The 22,558-nt window shown below is 38.0% G+C and overlaps 2 protein-coding genes across 3 annotated transcripts in view; one reads left to right on the forward strand and one right to left on the reverse strand.

Annotated features, from left to right (window-relative positions):
- LOC128011531 (UHRF1-binding protein 1) overlaps window positions 1-7,685 on the reverse strand; it is a 33,819-nt gene extending 26,134 nt beyond the window's left edge. Inside the window, exon 1 of one of the 2 annotated variants that reach the window (XM_052594026.1) lies at window positions 7,489-7,685. In XM_052594026.1, coding sequence (XP_052449986.1) covers window positions 7,489-7,532 — 44 coding nt within the window. In that variant the 5' untranslated portion in view covers window positions 7,533-7,685. The remainder of the gene's footprint in view (window positions 1-7,488) is intronic. The other variant, XM_052594024.1, reaches the window with a different exon arrangement.
- Window positions 7,686-8,899: 1,214 nt separating this feature from the next.
- On the forward strand, window positions 8,900-22,518 carry LOC128011533 (AP-4 complex subunit beta-1). Its single transcript, XM_052594040.1, has 11 exons — window positions 8,900-9,036; window positions 9,486-9,618; window positions 10,508-10,732; window positions 14,658-14,788; window positions 17,013-17,160; window positions 18,125-18,621; window positions 19,032-19,115; window positions 19,300-19,403; window positions 19,527-19,734; window positions 20,322-20,594; window positions 21,149-22,518. The coding sequence occupies exons 2-11, from the start codon at window positions 9,506-9,508 to the stop codon at window positions 21,577-21,579; spliced, it is 2,214 nt and encodes a 737-aa protein (XP_052450000.1). The 5' UTR covers window positions 8,900-9,036; window positions 9,486-9,505; the 3' UTR covers window positions 21,580-22,518.
- The last annotated feature ends 40 nt before the right edge of the window (window positions 22,519-22,558 follow it).

Raw genomic sequence — 22,558 nt, forward strand, 5'->3', positions numbered from 1 at the left:
GGGCCAGGGCCTGAGCTATATCAATTCAAGCCACTGGCTCAAACTGCGGTCTTAACTCCCGGATTCTGATAGGCATCCGATGATGCTAGCGAAGCAGCCGTGCAAGAGAGAATGGGGCCAGTCTCCGAGTAAGGCACTGCGTCGCTTTTCAGCGTGAGCTGTGTGGAGCATTACCGAAGCATTACAGCTATGGATTTTTAAAAAAACAAGCCTACTCAAATGTATATAACCTAACGATTTTCATTTGTTATTGTAAGAAATGAAAAAAAAAAAAAACAGAGTTATGCAAAGATAGGCTTTACTGTTAGCCTACTTGGGGCATTTTACATGCACAGTGCCAACTTTGAGTCAGTAAAATAATAATAAAAACAATAATTTAATGCTGGTATCCAAAACATTTAATTCAATACAAGTAGAATTAGAAATTAGATACATTTTAAAACTTCAATGCACATGTATAATAAGCCTAGTAATAATAACCCTAGTACTATCGATCATAACATACTTCTACAGAGACTGGAAAACTCGTCTGGCTTTCTGGGATGGTACTCAAATGGTTCAGGTCATACTTAAAAGGGAGAGGCTATTATGTGAGTCTAGGAGAGTATAAGTCTAAGTGGACGTCCATGACATGTGGAGTGCCACAAGGGTCAATTCTTGCACTGCTCTTGTTTAGCCTGTATATGCTTCCACTAAGTCGCCTATCACAGCTATGCTAATGATACCCAGATTTACCTAGCCTTATCTCCAAATTACTACAGCCCAATAGGAGGATCTTTGATGACATCTTTGTACGCATACGCGAGTGGTTGTGTGGCAACAAAACAAACAGTATGGCGGGCTGTAAAGACGCTACGAGCACTTTCAAGTGAGTTAAGGCCCGTTTACACCAAGCACGATAACTATAAAGATAACTATAAAGATAACGATATTAGCGTCCACACCAGCGAACGATATTGTCTGTGTATTTTAAGCGGACGCGGCATGTCTGCTGCTTTAAATTCTCGAGCTCATTACAGCAGAATTGATTCTGATTGGTTGTTTTATCGTTAATCAGGGGGGAAAAAATCGTTCTGAAAGTGATTCCAACGATATCGTTTCTCTGTGCCTTTATCGTTATAGTTATGGTGTGGACTCTGCTATTCTTTAATATTGAGAACGATTTTTAGAACTATATCTTTATCGTTATCTTTATAGTTATCGTGCTTGGTGTGAACGGGCCTTTAGCGGGCAAAATCCTCAATATATAAGCACTTTAACATCTGAAGACCGGAGGAGGTTTGGAGAGAAGCTCAAAATTTGTATTGGTGACAAAATCGAAGCTATTCAAAGCCCATATGAGATCTGGGATGACAAAAAATGTTAGGCCGACTCGTCCGTGTCTTGGCCACCAATCTGCTGGGGAGACATTTATTCTTATTTAATATAAACCCCTGGACCCTTCACTCATGAAAGATTAAAGGCTTTCAAAAGTCTGAAGGCCTATGATTATTTTGTTTCTCAAAAAGTTGGGCCGATCTTTTCTGCCAAACAGAAAGCAGTGATCGTGCTAAAAGCAGAGGTTAGACCTGGCCAAGCAGAGTCACAGCATGATTCGCATCTCCCGTGGGTGATCGCCAAAGAGAACGGCAAAATAATCACTGCTCACTGCGACTGCAAAGCCGGGTAAGTCTTCATTGATCAGTGTTCTTATTTACTTATTTATTTATTGAAAATGTAGTGACTGTTGTACCAATCCAATTGTTTTCAGTGTGAGACTTTCAATGGCGTCTGTACTAATGGTGAAATTGTATATCACAGCTTACACATTTCTCCTTCTTTCAAATCCAGTCTTGGAGAAACATGCAGTCGTGTAGCAGCTTTAATGTTTAAAGTAGAAGCAGCTGTCAGGATAGGACTTACAAATGTTGCATGTACTAGTGAGGCTTGCAGCAAAGCAGAGCTACAGAATGATGTGAGGAACATAGTCTGGGTGCTGTGGATTGCGGTTTGGGACACCTGAATCAGAAAGCGAAAACATATGACTCGGTTGATTTGACTCAGTTTTATTTTTTTTATTCAATGTTCTATAAATACATAGTCACTAAGACTTACCATGAACAAAATGTGCCTCACAAACTCGTTCAGAAGCTGCAGGCTTTCTTCGGAACGTCCAGGTTCAATCGCCTAATTGCACGCAACCATTTCTTTCATATTTCGCTATCCTTTTCGGAGGTAATTCGAAAAAACTTTTTATCAGGTCCCCAACTAAACGTACAATCGACCATACAGCAAGAGTGAACCATCCTCTTCTCTAAATCCTCCTCCAAACGTGCAAAACAATCAAATTACAGGTATCTAGCGGTGTTTCCTGCCACACGATTCCCATGATGCAACTCGACAAACATAAACAATGACGTCACAAAAGATCCGCCTATTGACTCCCTCTGCCAACGCATTGATAAAATTAATAGTTGGAAGTGCCAGAGCTTTCTTCGGTTAAACAAGGAGAAAACTGAAGTCATTGCATTTGGAAACAAACATGAAGTGTTCAAGGTGAATGCATACCTTGACTCTAGGGGTCAAACAACTAAAAATCATGTCAGGAATCTTGGTGTGATTCTGGAGACCGGCCTGAGTTTCAGTAGTCAAAGTCAAAGCAGTAACTAAATCAGCATACTATCATTTAAAAAACATCGCAAGAATTAGATGTTTTGTTTCCAGTCAAGACTTAGAGAAACTTGTTCATGCCTTTATCACCAGCAGGGTGGACTATTGTAATGGGCTCCTCACTGGCCTTCCCAAAAAGACCATTAGACAGCTGCAGCTCATCCAGAACGCTGCTGCCAGGATTCTGACTAGAACCAGAAAATCTGAGCATATCACACCAGTCCTCAGGTCCTTACACTGGCTTCCAGTTAAATATAGGATTGATATATTGCAGATATGTTCACTGAATATAAACCTAACAGAGCACTCAGATCACTAGGATCGAGTCAGTTAGAAATACCAAGGGTTCACACAAAACAAGGGGAGTCCTCCTTTAGTTACTATGCTGCCCGCAGTTGGAATCAGCTTCCAGAAGAGATCAGATGTGCTAAAACACTAGTCACATTTAAATGTCCGAACTGATTGCACTATATTTTCACTGTTTTTTTATGTAAAATCCTTGTCTAACTGTTTTTAAATTTATTTTAGTTAAGTAGTTTTTTTTTTCATAATTTTAAAAGTTTTAAAATTGCTTGTCTTTATTTTTATTATTTTTCTTCATGATTATTTTACTTTATTTTATGTAAAGCACTTTGCATTACCATTGTGTATGAAATGTGCTATATAAATAAACTTGCCTTGCCTTGCCTAGTAATAAGTAGACATTTAAAATACATCAATAACTGATATCATAGTTTAAAACAGATAAAATCTGAGTTAAGGCTTGCTTTATGTGTTGCTCGACGAGGATTTCTCAATCGTTGCGACTTAAAATCCTGAGGACACAAAATGCCGTGGAAGCTCCTGCCGCGGAGTGAAGAAGAGGTGGAGTTACGAGGATTCTCAGACAGTTGAAGTGTCCAGTGGAGTTAAGAGATTTGCTCTCAATCTATTTTCAACACTTTAGATTGTTTACCACGTGGGGTTTGACCAATAGCATTGAATTGTGAAAAAATATGTAATAGACAAAATTTGGACATGCGAGGATTCTGCCCGTCAGTGACGATATTTTAATAAAGGTGTTCCATTCCAATGTTAACCTGATTCAATTGGATCTGTGGTTCATATGAATTGTATAGTATACTGTGCCTTATGAAATGTATCATTATTAAATGTATCATAAATATAGATCAGCACTTACCTAATGTAAGTTACTTTTCAGTAACCATGATTTTTTCAACATTCTTCTCACCACTGATAATGTGATTTGGACTTGAGGCTATTTTGTCCAGCGTTCTTTCATTTTGGACACCTCATACATTGAGTGACAGAACATTTCTCTTTTATCATATATTTACATATTTGGTATTGCTGGATTCAGCACAACCCCACCTTTCCAACAAGCCATCATATGTGTTTCTATGATAATGCCAGGCAAAGCAAGCACAAAGTAAATGAAAACATTCTGCATAGATATTAAATTTGTGCATGTCCGCTTATTTTAGATATGTGTTTACATGTCTCTATTTATTCCATACATCAAGATATTCACATCCAGTCTTTTCTAGTAGTTAAATCAACTTCCTGACTACAAACATGTCAAGTTTCAAAGCTCTCAGAGCTTGTGTGATTGATCTGCATTAGTTTATATGCCTTAACTCCCATACGGACAGGCTATATTTTAGTCCTTTATTGGTTTTGTGGTGTATAACAATATGTGTTAATTTAACAATCTTAGCAGTAAAATATTTTTAGCCAAGAATCCATTTCATATATAGGAGACCTTAGAGAAGAAGAAAAACATTGTTGGGTTTAGTTCTACCTCCGGTAGGGGTATCTCGAAAACTAAAGCACTTTTTGACCATTTGTCACTAGCCTATAGATGAACACAAAGAATAACAAAAATGTCCTTATCTTCGCTCATATGTGCTAAAAAAAAACACAGTATATGGTATTGGTAAAAGACATCTTACTCTCAACAAGGTACTATACTCGATCTCGATCAAAAATACACATAATGTTATAAAAAAAAATTCCAATAACTGCTAAGGGGAATTTTTTGTTTCTTCTATGAAGAATAGAAAGTAAATAAAACAAACAAAACAAAACCTTTAACTGAAATAGAAATCTGGTTTCATTATCAGTGTCTTAGACATTTTATCAATTTAACACACTCTTGCTGAATAAAATATATTTTTTTATGGATGTTTTAGTATGAAAATGTTAAAGAAAGACCCCTGTAGCCTGATGACACAAACAATAATCAATCAATCAATCAATCAATCAATCAGAGTTTAGAAAAGATTCAGTGAAACGGGATGTGCTCTTTCTAGGGAGCTTTCATCTGCAAACGTCCCCGAGCTCAAGATGAGTCACTGGTGTTTCACTCTGTTTTTGGGGAGGAATGTGTGTAACTGCACTGATGGATTCAAGTTTGACCCCTGTGGTGTCTCTACAGCTGAGAGACAGAAGGTTGCTCGTTCAGTCCCCACTAACTGTCACGTGACTGAAGCACTTAACCCCGAGCTCCTCCAGCAGGACTGTCCCGGACAGGACATCCGTCTCACTCAGATCAAGAAGAAGAAGCCTGATCTACTTCACACTGACTACTGTTCAGGTGAGTCAACACACATCAGATAAAGTGACGCCCACCTGGTCACAGATCATCAACACAATGCTGAAGTCTTCATATTAATTTGAAAACTGGGTGTCATCATTACGTCCAGGGCCACATTGACCCTATTTAAAGCTGAATTAACAAACAAATAAAAGAAAAAGCATAAATAAAATCTTGTTTTTAGTCTCCCATGCAAAAATGATAAGTCTAATCACTTATGATTGAAAAAGAAACAGCACGTCTCTCCCTCATTTAAAGAGGCATTCATGCTTGTAGCACAAAAATGATAATTTGCACATCAAAGTTTAATGTTTAGAGATGAGGTCTGCTAAAATCAGAACTGACCTCAGTATGACCACTATTAACCGTGAGGTTTACCGTAGTGAACGTTATTAAGGAGAAGGTCCGGGAGTGTGTGTGTGTGTGTCTGAACGAGCGAGAGCTGGCAGAGCTTCAGCCGTGACTCAGAACAGCAGGAACTAGCATGTGTTTTTACACCCACAGAGAGCATGCTGGGTAATCAGAGCCCAAACACTGGAGAGCAACCACTTCAGCCTTTCTCTACGGTCTCATCTGGATATCTCTGCTCCAGTATTACAGCAGATTATTATTCAGAGAGACTGAGAGTTCAGTTATTACAGGGACCAGACCACTGGAGTAACCCAAGGTCAATAAAGCTGAAGCTTTTAACCAGATTTGTGTTATTACAATGTCTCTGTGTAAATGGACCTGGGCCCGGCTCCCAAAAATGTTCTTATCGCCAAATAGTTCTTAACCTATTCCTTAACCTCTCTTTTAACCTTATGGCATGATTCCCGACACGTTCGTACGCTAAATATATCTTCTGTAAGTCACACTTTTGTAATGTTGGTCTGGACCATTCATAAGCTCTCTCTCTCTTAGCGTTGTTTGAGCTCAAGAAGCGTTATAAATCAGCGCAGCGCAGTACAAGTCAAACTGTGGCATGTTGACAATATTGTGGCTCAACAATGATTTTATGTTATGGACATTTTAAGACTAATAATAAAATATTTTCACAATGGATACAGGCCTATTTATGAAGCTGACTTTATTTGGTATCAGAACTAATATGGTGGTAATAAGCCTAGGCTATTTCGTAATGTCATTAAAGCATTTAAATTGGCAATCACTTTTGATAATTAAAATCTGGCAAACAATTTGGCTCTAAATGGCTCCAGCGTGTCCTCGTATTGAATCAAAGACGGCGCCGGACGCGGCGAAAAATAAAACGTAATATAACTTAAAAAATAACTTAAATCTAACTTTACGAAAACTTAACATTTTCATATTGTTTGACTTGCAGTACTAAAGTAACCTTAACACAATTTTTTTTTTTTACATATTTAACATTTAAAAAACTCATAAAAAAAGATCTATAAAAATAATGAATTACTATAAAAACACTAAAAACATTAACTCAAATTTTTTAATTAAAATGAGAAGGGATACACACACACACACACACACACACACAAACACCTACTCAAAATATTAATAAAAACTCGAATTGTTAAACAAAGATACTAAAATAACACGCTCTACATATGACATATTTCTGGACTTTCATCTTTTGATAGTTCAAACTTCTGTCAAACACACAAACCATCAGCTGAGTAACCCCTACACATCCAGAGAGATGAGCAGAGTTTGATTGACAGGTGTGCTGGATGAATTAATCTCCAGGACGTCCGACATCTGGACAACATCACCAGATGTGTTTAAAACAAGGCCATAGAGGTGGTTTCATTGATCAGCCCTGCGGGATTCAAACCTACAACCTTTCATTTACCTGCCCATAACCATGCACTGAGCAAAAAAAGGACAAATCAAAGACAAGAACAGCTCAGATCTCTGTTGAATACTGCTCTGTATGTCTGCTCAAAGTGTTTGTATATGGACTATCATGAGTTTCTCAAATTCACCAAGGTTCAGCCCGACACCGCTCTGTCACAGGCCCAGGGTTTGTGTTGTTGTTATTGTTATTCCAGCAGTGATGCTGCAAACCTTTAGCCTGTCAGCTAACTGACCCGAAATATACATTTAACGTTACATTCATGCAAGATAAACCGAGCAGTGGTTCTGCTACACTGAGCAGTGTGTGTGTGTGTGTGTGTGTGTTGTTTATTAGTGGAGTCCCGTGATAACAGTCACTCAGTCACATTCACACTAACACTGACACTAACACTGATGAATCACAACACGACGCTGCACGCGCTTCTTACCTGGACAGGTGCTTCAGGATCTGCTTCTTGATGATTCCGGCCATCCCGTCAGACGAGCTAACGTTACCTCTCCTGCATCTTCAGAAATCTTTCGCTGACACACACACACACACTCACACACACAGACACTCACACTCAAACACACACGCACACTCACACGCCGCTCACGACTCGCTGCTGCTGGTGATGCTCTCCAGCGCCGCCTAGCGACTGCCAATCAGAACGAGCGCACCGACCACGTGCCAAAATAAAAGTCACCGCTACTGCTAAGTGGTATTACCACAGACAAGGACTTTTACTTGGTAATGAAGCTTCCAGTGCACACATAGATAAACAAATAAAAATGAGAAAATAACAACATATAAAAGACTTGTTAAGTCAGAATATTTAAAGTACATATAGATTACACATATATACAGCGCTATGGATAATGATAATATGAATAAATATGAATGAAATTACAGAAATCAGACTCAACCACAAGGGGGCCTCAGCAAACTTCTAATTTCCAACTTCCAAACAAGCATTCAAATAAGCGGAAAAATATAGTTTATCTTTTTAATTCACCCCTTCAGCATTTATTTTTATTTATTATTATTATTTATTTATTTCATTATTATTATTATTATTATTATTATTATTATTATTATTATTATTATCATTCATATTTAAATTAAACTAAATTAACAGAAACCTATATAACTACTTGGGTAATTTATACTATTTCATTAATCCTTTTTATAGTTATACTAAACTTTTTCAGGTTGAATTGTGAATTTTATTCATACATTTAATTAACTTCTAATATAAAGTCTTTGCCATTCACTCCTATAAAATCAAAGACGTCAATGACCGATGCTTAACATAGTTTTCTAATAAAACATGTCATAATGCAAATATAAATTATTAAAGTATAAATATAAAATAATAAAAAAGCTTAACATAGTTTTCTAATAAAGCATGTCATGATGTAAATTTAAATTGTTAAAGTATAAATATAAAATAATAAACATTACATATAAAATATAAATTTAATAATACAACATAATGTAAATGTAATTTACATTCTGCTGTTAGGCTAAACCTAAAAGATAACCAAAGAAAACCCGATAAATTCAGCTCTTTTATATCCTCCCTCAAGGTTAACGATTCATCAAGAAAAAAATAAATGAATAAATAAAAATAAAATAAAAATCTGTGTAGAAAAAAAGGCTCAGTACAACGTTACGGCCATTATATTATTATAGATTATTATAGATTATAAATTTAGATTGACTATAATTATTTAGATATTTATGGTAGATATATTTCAAGTAAATATTTATTTAATTATTCATATTAGGTAGTTTGTTTGTCTCAAAAAGTCAAAAGGCTTTTAATTTGTAATCCTAGAACCTGTTTGAGAGGAAATAAAAAAACTGATGTTGATTTCGGTCTTCACACTTCCTGATTGACATAAATACGCTCCGACGGACTCTAATATTCAGCTCTCGCTGTTATTTTAAGAGGATTGTATGTTGATTTACTGTTTTTAAAGTAATATAGGAGGTATGTTACATACGAATGTCTTACTCTCCCTTTGTGTGTTCAGAAAGCGCATTTGTACTTAAAAAAAATGAGATAATACATCTATTGCTTAATAAATGCGGGCTTCATACATAAAGAACAAGTGCAGTGACAATGCATAAAATCAGAAAGCTGCCATCATATTCCGGTCTTAATATGTATGTTGGTCTGTTACTGTACTGTCAGGCTGACTTTAATTAGGATTGATTATGATTCTTAATTGTTCTGGTGGAGATTATTTAATTTGTGTGTTATTGGCTGTCAGACTGCCTCTTATTATGATGTAGGATATTTGTTATTATGATAAGGCACAAACCAGAAGACATCATTGGAGAATAATTAAATTACACTACAATACATGTTCAGAAGGAATGAAGAAATAGAGTTTGAGTTGAGTTTATTCAGACTGTGTTCCTCTGATTTTGTGGCAGGTGCCTGTAGAACCCCCACAATGCCTTATTACGGCTCGGAGGAGACGGTAAAAGAGCTCAAGAGAGCCCTGTCCAATCCACATGTCCAAGCAGACCGCCTCCGGTACAGAAACTACATCACCAAAGTCATCAGGTCCGTGAAAGATCACCTTGTTTTTAATGAAGGAGAACGCTTTCTAAAGGACAAATGAATCACTTATCCAAAAATGAAAAAGATACTATCCCTGACATTATCCTGTGAAACAGAAACCTAGATATTTAGCAGAATGTTTACATTGCTACAATCTATACAATGAAAGTGAATGGAGACTGGAGTTAACGTCAACCACCAAAAAGAGCACTAAACGATCATGTACAAAACCTGTAAATATAAAATCCACGAATAATATAGCATTTTCATGCCTGAATCATTAATGAAATGAACAAAATGTAAAAAAAAAAAAGATATTGTTTGTGTAGTGTGTATATTATATATTGTTTGCAAGACATCCATCCAGTTTCAAATCGATTTGAATACTTTTTTTTATTCAGTTAACTCTTCTGAAGAGATGTTTAACCGATCATAATAAAAGATAATCTTTAAAGATCTAAACCTATAATAAGCCATAATATTTTTCATAATGAAAATAGCCACAAAAACTGAAATGGCATTAAACAAACAAATCAGTTTGAATGATTACAAGCAAATAAAAAATCTTTCTTATTCAGTAATTATTATCCAGTAGTCACATCATGTGATTGGTTCACGGAAAAGTCTTGGAGATGCCTTGGTTAAAAATGTGCGGGAATCACTAAATTAAAAATTACCATAAAGTAGTCTGTAACGCATATTTTTAAAGCCATATGAAGCTGCAACAGCAGTAGGCTCCATGAGAAACAGAACAACATTTAAATCATTATTTATTATACTGCACATCTTGATTTTCACCTTAATTAGATTATAATAATAATCTACTCTAATAATAGTCATAATTGGATAATTCCACTGTAGCTAATTAGACAGAAATGTTGTTTCTTTGAAGGTACATGACACAGGGCCTAGATGTCTCCTCTTTATTTATGGACATGGTGAAAGCCAGTGCCACAGTGGACATTGTTCAGAAGAAGCTGGTTTATCTGTACATGTGCACCTATGCCAGTGAAAATCCTGAGCTGGTGCTGCTGGCCATCAACACCCTCCGTAAGGACTGCGCTGATCCCAATCCCATGGTGCGAGGACTGGCCCTGAAGAACATGTGCAACTTCAGGTTTGGGTGTTCTTTTTGTCAGTCTGGACACAGAATATCTTTTCATGGCACTTTAGTCATTACTTAGCAATACCATAGAAACACCACAACAGCAGTTTAGCAACATCCTAGCAACCACACGACACCCTAACAAGCAACATCCTAGCAACCACACAAGACACCCTAACAAGCAACATCCTAGCAACCACACAAGACACCCTAACAAGCAACATCCTAGCAACCACACAAGACATCCTAACAAGCAACACCCTAGCAACCACACAAGACACCCTGACAAGCAACATCCTAGCAACCACACAAGACATCCTAACAAGCAACACCCTAGCAACCACACAAGACCCCCTTACAAGCAACATCCTAGCAACCACACAAGACACCCTGACAAGCAACATCCTAGCAACCACACGACACCCTGACAAGCAACACCCTAGCAACCACACAAGACACCCTAACAAGCAACATCCTAGCAACCACACAAGACACCCTAACAAGCAACATCCTAGCAACCACACAAGACACCCTAACAAGCAACATCCTAGCAACCACACAAGACACCCTAACAAGCAACATCCTAGCATCCACACACGACACCCTAACAAGCAACATCCTAGCAACCACACAAGACACCCTAACAAGCAACATCCTAGCAACCACACAAGACACCCTAACAAGCAACATCCTAGCAACCACACACGACACCCTAACAAGCAACATCCTAGCAACCACACAAGACACCCTAACAAGCAACATCCTAGCATCCACACACGACACCCTAACAAGCAACATCCTAGCAACCACACAAGACACCCTAGCAACCACACAAGACACTCTAACAAGCATCCAGGACACAACAGCAGCATAGCAACACCTAGCAACCACTCAAGACAATCTAACAAGCATTCAGGACACAACAGCAGCATAGCAACACCTAGCAACCACTCAAGACACCCTAACGAGCAATCAGGACACAACAGCAGCTTAGCAACACCCTAACAAGCATCACCCTAGCAAACACAAAACAAAATCTGCCCAATTGCTTCTCAAAATTAGCCGAATCGCATTTCATTCCGGGCGATAAATACAAATTGTTTTGGCGGGGTTCCTTGGTAAAATTCGCATTTTAGGGACTTAATATCAAGTTATTGGGATTGGGGTCGCTTTAACCTGTGGACATGAAAAACAACTGCAGACTTGGCAACACTGGTTGGCATTTACTACACAGAGTCATAATTCACTGACAAGCTACACAAAATCGATTTTAAAATCACAGGCGATCCTTTGCCGACTTTGAAAGCGATTTTGTGTAGCTTGTCGGTGGACTATGGCTCTGTGTAGTAAATGATGCTCCACCTGAACCAGTGTTACCAAGTCTGCGGTTGTTTTTCATGTCCGTGGGTCGAAGAAACCCCAATCCCAATAAAGTTATATTTAGCCCCTAAAATACAAAGTTTACAGAGGCAAACCCTGCCAAAAAACTTATATTTTAACCCCAGACCTAAATTTTTATCGGGGAACCCTCTGGAAACGCGATTGGGCTATTTTTGGACTAGTTTTGAGAAGCACCTGGGCAGGCCGTTGTTGTGAAAACCTGGCAACCCTGATCTGAACGCACATGCTGGAGATATACTACTAATTACAGGAGTGCCTTTACTGTTGAGATACGCATGAAAATCGTATTCGATTTTTTGCACAGCCCTACAAGCAACATCCTAGCAACCACACAAGACACCCTAGCAAGCATTCAGTACACAACAGCAGCTTAGCAACACCCAAACAAGCAATGATTCAGCAACCAAACATGACACACTTGGAGTCATTAACAATGCCCTGAAAACCACCCAGAACTTGGCAACAACATTCAAACAGTGCCTCAGCAACAAACAAGCAACGCCCTGGCAACTACCCAGTATACATTAGTGATCACTTAGCAGTAACTTACCATCCTCTCAGAATACTGCAAAAAGATCTTAGCAACACCCTTGCAACCATTCAAAATTCCACAACAACAGCAAAGCAACAACTTAACAAGCAGCGCCCTAGCAACCATCCAAGATACCCTAACAACCACCCATAACATTGTGACAGTATTCAAACATTGCATCAGCAACGAACACTGCAATAGTCAGCCTTACAACACCCTAGCAATTGTACAATACACTCTAGCAATCACTCAGCAACCCTAGCAAGCATTCAGAACATAACAACAGCCTAGCAACCATACAAGACAACCTAGCAGTCACATAACATTTTAAACGTACAATATGGGATTTTTGGCCACCAGGGGTCACTCAATCAAAATAATAACTTTGATGACGTCGGGAAAGAGCGTAGGCTCAAGGGAGTTGTTGTTCATTGGAACACACGCTCTGTCGCTCCCTATCATTCCTCACTCATTCTAACTTAGTATTTTGACAATCACGTCTTTTCGAACAGAGAGATATATGAATTATGAGACCCCTATAAAAATCTAAATTCCATCTAGCTAGTAGTAATATATGTTAAAAAAACACGGTCGCCTTTCGTTAATAATTATAATTATATTTATACTATGATATCGAACAAGATAGTGAACTGCATTTGAAGCTACTTTAGATTTACATTATACTATACATGAGAGCTAGTCCGTCTGCGTTTTACACAAGACATCATCGTTTCACAAAATATACGGATAGCTACAGTTAGCTGAATGGATGCGTACCTGTTTATCAGAATGCAAGCGAGTTCGGCATCTCTCTGTAGTTTCAGCTTGTCACGAAACTCTATCTTGGAAATGCAACTTCAATATTTACCCGTGTCTTGTTGCTTCTCTTGTCCCTAAACCATCTCGGGTCATTTATTTCACCCGTGCATTTGTGCTTCACAGAACATGCAGGCAAAGCATAATCATGATCCATAACTTAGTTATTGATTGAGGTTTAAATACGAATATAGACAATATAAATATAAAATATAATAGTCTCGATCAAGGCTACTACTTTTTCTTCTTCGTCTCGTCTTTGCTTCTGTTCACCTTTTTATTTGGCGGTTCCGCAGGAAGTTAGATAAACTAGAGGGGTCAAAGTTTATATGACGCCATAGACGGGCGACAAAACAGAAATAAAGAAACGTGCTGTGTCTTCTAATTAAATTATAATTTTCTCCGGATTTGAAAGTTCATGGAAACTGTCGGGATAATGCAAGTACTCAACTAAAAAATATATATAACATATAGTAATTTCTGCTATTTTTAAGGCGGAAAAATTACATATTGCGCCTTTAAATAAATTGCACGTCAAAGAAGGTGGAGTTTCAGAACCAACCCACCGATTGTGTAACCGCCATGGACCAATAGAAACTTAAAGGTGTTTAGGAGCTGAAACAAACTCCCCCAGAAAGTTTGTTTTGGTCAGCTGTTTCAAACTGCCGAAACCAACTCAAAGCAAACTTTCTATTGAACTGATTTCGTTTGAAATGACGTCATATCAGTGCGTTCTTCGATTTCGTTGATGTATATTGGGGCCTTAAGCATTCAGAACACAAAACAACAGCGTAGCAACACCTTAGCAACCATCACCCTAAAAACCACTCAGGGCACACTAGTTATCACCTAGCAACCGTACAGAACACCAGAACAACAGCTAAGCAACGTTCCACAACACTGCAACAATCTGGCTTCTAGCACGCTAACAAACAACAACCTAGCAACCACCCAGAACTTCCCAACAATATCTAGCAACACCCTAGCAATCAACCAGGACACCTTAGCAACATCCTACCAACCGTTCCACTATAAAACTAGCAAGCACCCAGGACATCTTAAAATTGCTTAGCAACAACCTAGAGACCATTCAGAACAACATAACAACAACCACCCAACAACACTGTAGCAGTCACCTTGCAACCAAGCAGCCTAGTTATTTTCTTCTTTGATTTTCTTGCTTTTCAGGATGCCAGGGATGATAGAGTACATAGAGCAGCCCATTGTTGCTGGTCTGCGGGACAAGGCCAGTTACGTAAGGAGAGTCGCTGTGCTTGGTTGCGCCAAATTGCACAATCTGCAGCCCTACACAGAAATCGGTAGAGCCAAGTATTCTCTTCATCTGAATTATTGCTCAGGATAATGTGATAAATAATACTTGCCTATTTTAATACATGTGCATAAATGGGCATAAGCAGAGAGATTTACGATTTTAGGTCAGACTGTTCCCTTTAAAGGAATGTTTCTGGTTCAGCGTCTGTGATGACTTACAGCATGTGAAGAATTCTTAACTACAAACAACATATTTTCTTTTTTTTTTGTAACTCTTTTTATTTTTTATCTTTTAGAAAATAAAAAAAGAACAACAACGTACAATCACATCTAAACAACAGACCAGCTATTTGGTCACCTATACATTCTTACGTAAACATATTGATGGACGTATATCTCAGATGATACAGCAGACACTGACAGTAACTGTGTCATAGAATCATACACACATAATAATTATTTTCCAAAACTGTAAGTATTTATTTATCCTTAAGTCGAATGCGAACATCATCCTCTCCATATTTTGGACACTGTTTACAATGTCCAGCCATTCAGTCTTTGTCTGAGGTTCTAATTATAGCCACATTCTTGTTACAGCTTTCTTGCTGGCTGCTAATAATACAGATGCATCTCAGTAAAGAATGCCGTGGCTCACGTTTAACAAAAACCCACCAATTCTCCATCAAAAACTCAACAAATCTCAACAAATTAGAATGCTCCACAAGACTAATAAAAAAAATAAATAAAAGTGAATTGTTGGCCTTCTGGAAAGTATGTTCATTTACTGTACTCAGTACTTGATAGGGGCTCCTTTTGGTTTAATTACTGCCTCAATTCGGCGTGGCATGAAGGTGATCAGTTTGTGGCACTGCTGAGGGGGTATGGAAGCCCAGGTATTTTTTACAGTGGCCTTCAACTCATCTGCATTTTTGGTCTCTTTTTTCTCATTTTCATTGACAATAGCCCATAGATTCTCAATGGGGTTCAGGTCTGGTGAGTTTGCTGGCCAGTCAAGCACACCAACACTATGGTCATTTAACCAACTTTGGTGCTTTTGGCAGGTGCCAAATCCTGCTGGAACATGAAATCAGCATCTTCAAAAAGCTGGTCAGCAACAGGGGGAAGCATGAAGTGCTCCAAGATTTCTTGGTAAACGGGTGCAGTGACTTTGGTTTTCAAAAAACACAATGGACCAACACCAGCAGATGACATTGCACCCACAATTCATCACAGACTGTGGAAACTCAACACTGGACTTCAAGCAACTTGGGCTATGAGATTCTCCAGCCTTCCTCCAGACTCTAGGACCTTGGTTTCCAAATGAAATACAAAACTTTCTCTCATCTTGAAAGAGGACTTTGGACCACTGGGCAACAGTCCAGTTTTTCTTCTCCTTAGCCCAGATAAGATTCTTCTCACGTTGTCTGTGGTACTGGATTGGCTTAACAAGAGGAATACGACAACTGTAGCCAAATTCCTTGACACTTCTGTATGCCTTGACCCCAGCCTCAGTCCATTCCTTGTGAAGTGCACTCAAATTCTTCTTGATTTTGCTTGACAATCCTCATAAGGCTGCAGTTCTCTCGGTTGTTTTTTTCTTCCACACTTTTTCCTTCCACTTAACTTTCTGTTAACATGCATGGATACAGCACTCTGTGGACAGCCAGCTTCTATGGGAATGAATGTTTGCGGCTTACCCTCCATGTTAAAGGTTAAGAGTCCAAACAGATGACTAAAAACTCCACAAGTAATCTACACAACTCCAGTCCATCAGTCTTGTGTACAGAAAAGCTGTGTTTGTAAAAAATCCATAATTTAGACTTTTAACTGCTTCCGCTTGTAAAGTGTTTGATCTGTTCAGATTTCTGTCCTTTCAGACAAGGTGACTTTTTCCACAAAAAAAAAAAAACAATATTATGGGGACTCATATTTCAGCCTGACGCAATGTTATGAAATTAAATATGTCTTAATGATGAATACATTTCATACAAACACTCATTTCAGCGTGTGTTAACTGATGGACTGGAGTGGTGTGGATTACTTGTGGATTATTGTGATTATCAGCTATATCAGCTGTTTAGACTCTCATTCTGACGGCACCTATTCACTGCAGAGGATCCACTGATGAACAAGTGATGCTACAGTAAATTATCAGCAAATTTTAGTTTTTTAGTGAACTTTTCCTTTAAATATGTAGTTTCTTTAAATATATTTGTGAAGTGTTTTCCAAATAAATACATGTAAACAATTGTCTGGATGTGTATCGTTTAGATGGCAGTATAGTGAATGAGCTGTATGCTCTTCTGAGGGACCAGGACCCTGTGGTGGTAGTGAACTGTCTTCGTGCCTTGGAGGAAATTCTCAAAGATGAGGGTGGTGTTGTTATTAACAAACCCATTGCTCATCATCTTCTCAACAGGTGCGTGCCGGTTTTGCCATTATGATATTTATGTAAAATAGTTCATCCAGACACGTCGCCCTCATGTTGTTTTAAGAATTTTAAAAATGTAGTTTACAGCATGTTTTAAGTTTTTGACAAGATATATTCTCTTTTTAATAATTTTTGGTTTTGTAGTTTTGATAAAAAAAGGTTTTTAGTTTAATGACAATAACAATTTTCAGTATATTTTACAGTATATAGAATTTTTTCCCCTAAATTACTAATTTGTAAATGTATCATTAAATAAATAAATCCATTACTTACATTTTTTTTTTATTTCAGCTAGTTCTCATTTAGATTTATTTTAATTCCATGTACAAAAATAACTAAGGCTACATCCACACGAAGCCGGAGCTTACCCCAATCCGAAATTTCTACGTATTCACAGAAATGCGTCTCTTTGTGGACATGGTCTAAAACTACAACTGAAAAAAAAAAAGTCAGTTAAAATTAAACTTTAAAAACTGATTCAAAATATTAATAAAAATTATAATCTGTTATCTACAGTAGTATCTAAATGATACTAAAATAACACTGGCATATTTATGTACTCTTTATTTATCAGTTTACAGTGAGCTCTTGTTCTTATATTTGGAGTTTAATTTTAATTAATTAATTTGAGTTCATTTTAGTTTAGGTTTTAGTTTTTTATGGCATTTCTATTTAGTATTCATTTAATTTCAAGTTTTATTTTTAGTCATTTTAGTACTTAAATGTATTTCAGTTAGTTTTCTAGTTTTCAATCCAATATTTATATTTAATTTTTAATTCAGCTACAGTTTGTAATAAAATTTTGGTTTTAGTATTAGTTAACAAAAAACAACACAGAGTTGCATTTTTGCAGTGCAAAATGTTTTCAAGAGCTTTCAAAAGCATCATGCTTGCCTGTTCAGCAGATTGTCTAATGAAGGACCTGTGTTTCCTGATGTGTTTTCTCCTTCAGATTGAAGGACCTGGACAGCTGGGCTCAGAGTGAAGTCCTCACCTTCCTGCTACGTTACCGTCCTCGTAGCGACGACGAGTTGTTCGACATACTCAGCCTACTAGACACCTTCCTCCAAAGCTCTCATGCACACGTTGCAGTTTCCACGCTCCGCCTCTTCCTTAATTTAGCCTCCGCCCACCCCGCTGTGCAGGCCGACGCCCTCCTGCGCACGAGTGCGCCCCTGCTGGCCACCTGCAGCGCTGCGTCACGCGAGCTTCGCTTCGCTGGCCTCTGTCACGTACAGCAGGTCATGCGGAGTCAGCCGGGCCTTTTCGCCACACATTACAAACGCTTCTTTTGTGAATACTCTGAACCAAGTTACATTAAGTTTCGCAAGATGGAGATCCTGGAGGAGCTGGTGAATGATGAAAATGTGTCTTTGGTTTTGGAGGAGCTGAGAAGCTACTGCACTGATGTGTCTCCTGAACTGGCCCAGGCAGCCATCGCCGCTATAGGTACAAGATGCTGTTCGTTTCTCTCAGTTGATTAAACTATATTTAAAATACAGAAACTTCATTTGGCAGAGCAAATGTCAAATTGGAGGTTGTAGGCATTTTGCACAATCAAGGGGCAATTATTATTATTATTTTTTAACAAATGATTTAATAATCTCAGGCTTTTTAAAAAAATTATATACTTCTAAACAGAATTGTAATTCTAAATTGCTTTGTTTTCATTTATATCAAATAAAATCTTATATTTACTGACCCAGGTTAACTTCTAAATGTAATATTTCCACAGCAGGAAGTATTGCATTTGTCTTGTAATATAAATCACACTCTTTCATTTATCATCGCAGCTTTCCACTGAAATGACTATAACTGTTACTTCTACAAGTAAACATGTTTCTCTGTCTTTTTTTAAGGTCGTATTGCACGAACATACAGCGAGAAGTGTCTGGATATCCTGACCGGACTGCTGGCATTGAAACAGGATCACATCACGTCAGGTATGAGAGGAAGCTGAGCCTGTGACTGTTATATGTTTCTAGTTGATGAGTAAAGGAGAGTGATTTGTGAGGCTCTTTCTCCAGCTTGGATAACAGCTTTGTTTGCAAACAGACATAATCAGTTAACAGAATCAACTCTTCCTTGTGTGTGTGTGTGTGTGTGTGTGTGTGTGTGTGTGTTTAGCCGTGATCCAGACGTTCAGGGATCTGGTGTGGTTCTGTCCTCAGAGTACAGCTGCTGTGTGTCAGACCGTCGAGGCCGGTGTTGACGGTCTTCAAGATAGTGAGGTGAGATGAGACGATTCGCCTGCTTTTTGTTTTGACCATCTACAAGCAGAAGGCTGTATTCTGCACTTTTTTAGTAATTTTGACCTATCAGAGAAGGATAAGCCCTTTCACTGTTTTTCTCAGGGAAAGCAGGCTCTGTTATGGCTCCTGGGAGAACATGGTGATCAGATGGGTAGCGCCCCCTATGTGATGGAGGGCTATATAGACGGGCTGAAGATTGAGCTGTCCTCGACTGTGAAGATGGAGCTGCTGACCGCCGCGGTCAAGATGTTCCTGTGCCGCCCCGCTGAGACTCAGGACATGCTGGGCCGTCTTTTACATTACTGTATCGGTGTGTAGCGCACGTTTACAGACGACATCAAATAGAAGCGACAAAACAACTAAAATAGTTGTGTTCCTCCAGTTATTTATATATTTGACCCTGGACACCCTTTTTATAGTTAAGATTCATTTATCATCTGAAAGCTGAATAAGTAAGCTTTCCAGAGAGATAACTATTTGAAAATCTGGAATCTGAGGGTGCAAAATATCAAAATATTGAGAAAATCATCTTTAAGGTTGTCCACATGAAGTTCTTTGCAATGCATGTTACTAATCAATGTGTTGTTGGCTAATTGCTTTAAATAAATATACCCCAGTGACTTAAGACTGGTTTTGTGCTCCAGGGTCACATATATATATACACATGTCTAAATAGCAGACTATGTATATATTAGTGTTTTATGCTAGTCATTTATGAGCACATAGTATTTAAGAAACTGTGCCACAGGCCCTTCTTCCCTGTTCTAATTTTAGTTTATTTTCAGTCTTATTCATTCTGAGAAATGGTCGTAGATGTGTCCTTCGTGGTATTTTGTTCTCCTTTGAGACATTTAATCAAGAGCTTCTCCATTTACAATGTTCTCTGGTGTGCCGCAGAGGAAGAGAGCGACGTGTGTGTGCGTGACCGGGCTTTACTGTACTACAGACTTCTTCAGCGGGGAGTTGAAGAGACAAGGAAGGTTGTAAACGGACCCAAATCTGATCCGTCCATGAGTGTTCTCACCGGACGGCAAGGAGAGCCCATTAGTGAGTGGGTCTCTACCTTCAACACCCTCGGCCCGCTGGCTGGACGTGATTCATGCCCTCAGACTGATCTTATGTCAGCCGCTGACCAGCCATCCAACAGTGCAGAAGAGGAGCTGTTGCCAGGTAAAGCCTGAAAAAAACACATGCACTAAACTGTCAGTGTGAAAGCCCTCTAAGTGCTGCTCCATTTGAAAGCAGGTGATGGATATTTAGTACTAATCACAGAACCAACTTATATCTCAAATTAAATATAAGTTTTTTGTTTTTTTACTCTTAGTACTTTAACATAATGTGAAAATTGTTTTTTTATATTTTATTTTGTTTAATGTTTACTTACAAATGATTTTTTTAATCAGTTTTAATTAATAATAATAATCCTGGCAATATAAAACAATTTTACTTGTGATTTAATTAAATATACAGTAAGTAAATTAATAATATTGTATATTTAATATTTAATTGTATAATAAATTCAATACCAATACAACATCATATAACTGTCTCATCCTACAGTACCTGTTTTTTTAAACGTCTGTATATTTTGATTACACTTTAGTTTTACACTTATTTCTTTAGTTTTAGTTATTTTAGTACCTCAACTTTAAACAAAAAAAAATTGTTTACTAATATATCATCATATAAGTGTCTCACCTCACCTGTGCACCTCTGACTAACAGGAAGTGAAGATGTGACCCTCTCCAGCCCAGATGACACAGAAGAGGAGATCAGTCTGTCTCTGGGTGCTCCTCTGTCCCACGAGAGCTTTGAGAAGATGTGGCTGGACTTGGAGATTCTCCACAGACAAGCTCTGGGTGTCTCTCGTCCCAGAACGGCTCCGGACACGTTACAGGCTTCCTTACAGCTGGTGAAGATCCAGACTCTGGCCTTCACCCCCGGAGACACTGTGCCGTGGAAGGCCTACATTTACACCAGGAGCACTGGGACCCTGATCCTGGCCGAACTGCTGCAGGGGGACCCACAGGCCCCTGGCACGGATGAAAGCCTGGTGCTATCTGTCAAACAGCAGCCTGTAAACCAGCATGCCATCAGACGATTTGTTTCAGTCCTCAAGAGTGTGCTGCAGACTCTTGATGTTGATACTTCCTGAAATCCCCAAGTCTGAACTGTTGCTGCTTCTATTGCTTTGAGGACAGTGTACAGTATATTACAGTATCTAAGCTGGAGCAGTTTCAATACAGATAACCAAATGGTTTTTCTAAACCAAAACCCTTCCAATAAAACATCAGTATGCTGTTGGAACCTACAGACAGTTAAATCTATTTTTAGTACTGTATGACATTAGCTTGATCACATGTGTACGTATGATGCAATAAACCAAAGCATGTCTCTTTGCAGTATGCGGAAGTTGAAAATTGCTCTTTCATGCAGGTTCCCCAGCAGATCTGTATTGCATATCTTGTATGCTTTTCACAGGCAAGTCAAACTAATTCTACATTTGTGGTATTCTGATCTCACTTCTTCTTTCTAGTACCCAGTTGCATACCGTAATTGTATCTCTATCTCAGGTTATAATTTTCATTTTCAACCTCTTACAGACAAAGCAATGTTTACTGAACTGTAACATTAGTTTTTAGTTTATGAACACTATTGTTTATAGTAAATATGTGAGTTATTATATAAAGCAGGTGCCTCTATCATGAATATACTTGCAATATGTGGTATTATCAATTTTGAAGATCTTAACAAAAATGAAAGAATTGTATTTTTTAAGTTCTGTATTTAATTGTTTTTTATGCTTGTTTATTTGTCTTTTTTTGTTCTGTTTTGATCTCAGATGGCCAGTCAAATCAAAGAATTGAGGCTTTGCCGTGCACAGAGGCCGAGTGTGAATTCAAGTGCATATTTTGTTTGTTTGTTTGTTTTATGCAAGGTGTAGGATGTAGTGAAAAATATGTTTGACAACTGTTTTACGATATACATGTGCTGGTCATATAATTAGAATATCATCTAAAAGTTTATTTATTTCACTAATTCCATTCAAACAGTGAAACTTGTATATTATATTAAATCATTACACACAGACTGATATATTTCTAATGTTTATTTCTTTTAATTTTGATGATTAT

The sequence above is a fragment of the Carassius gibelio genome, chromosome B23 (genome assembly GCF_023724105.1).
Source record: "Carassius gibelio isolate Cgi1373 ecotype wild population from Czech Republic chromosome B23, carGib1.2-hapl.c, whole genome shotgun sequence".
NCBI lineage: Eukaryota > Metazoa > Chordata > Actinopteri > Cypriniformes > Cyprinidae > Carassius > Carassius gibelio.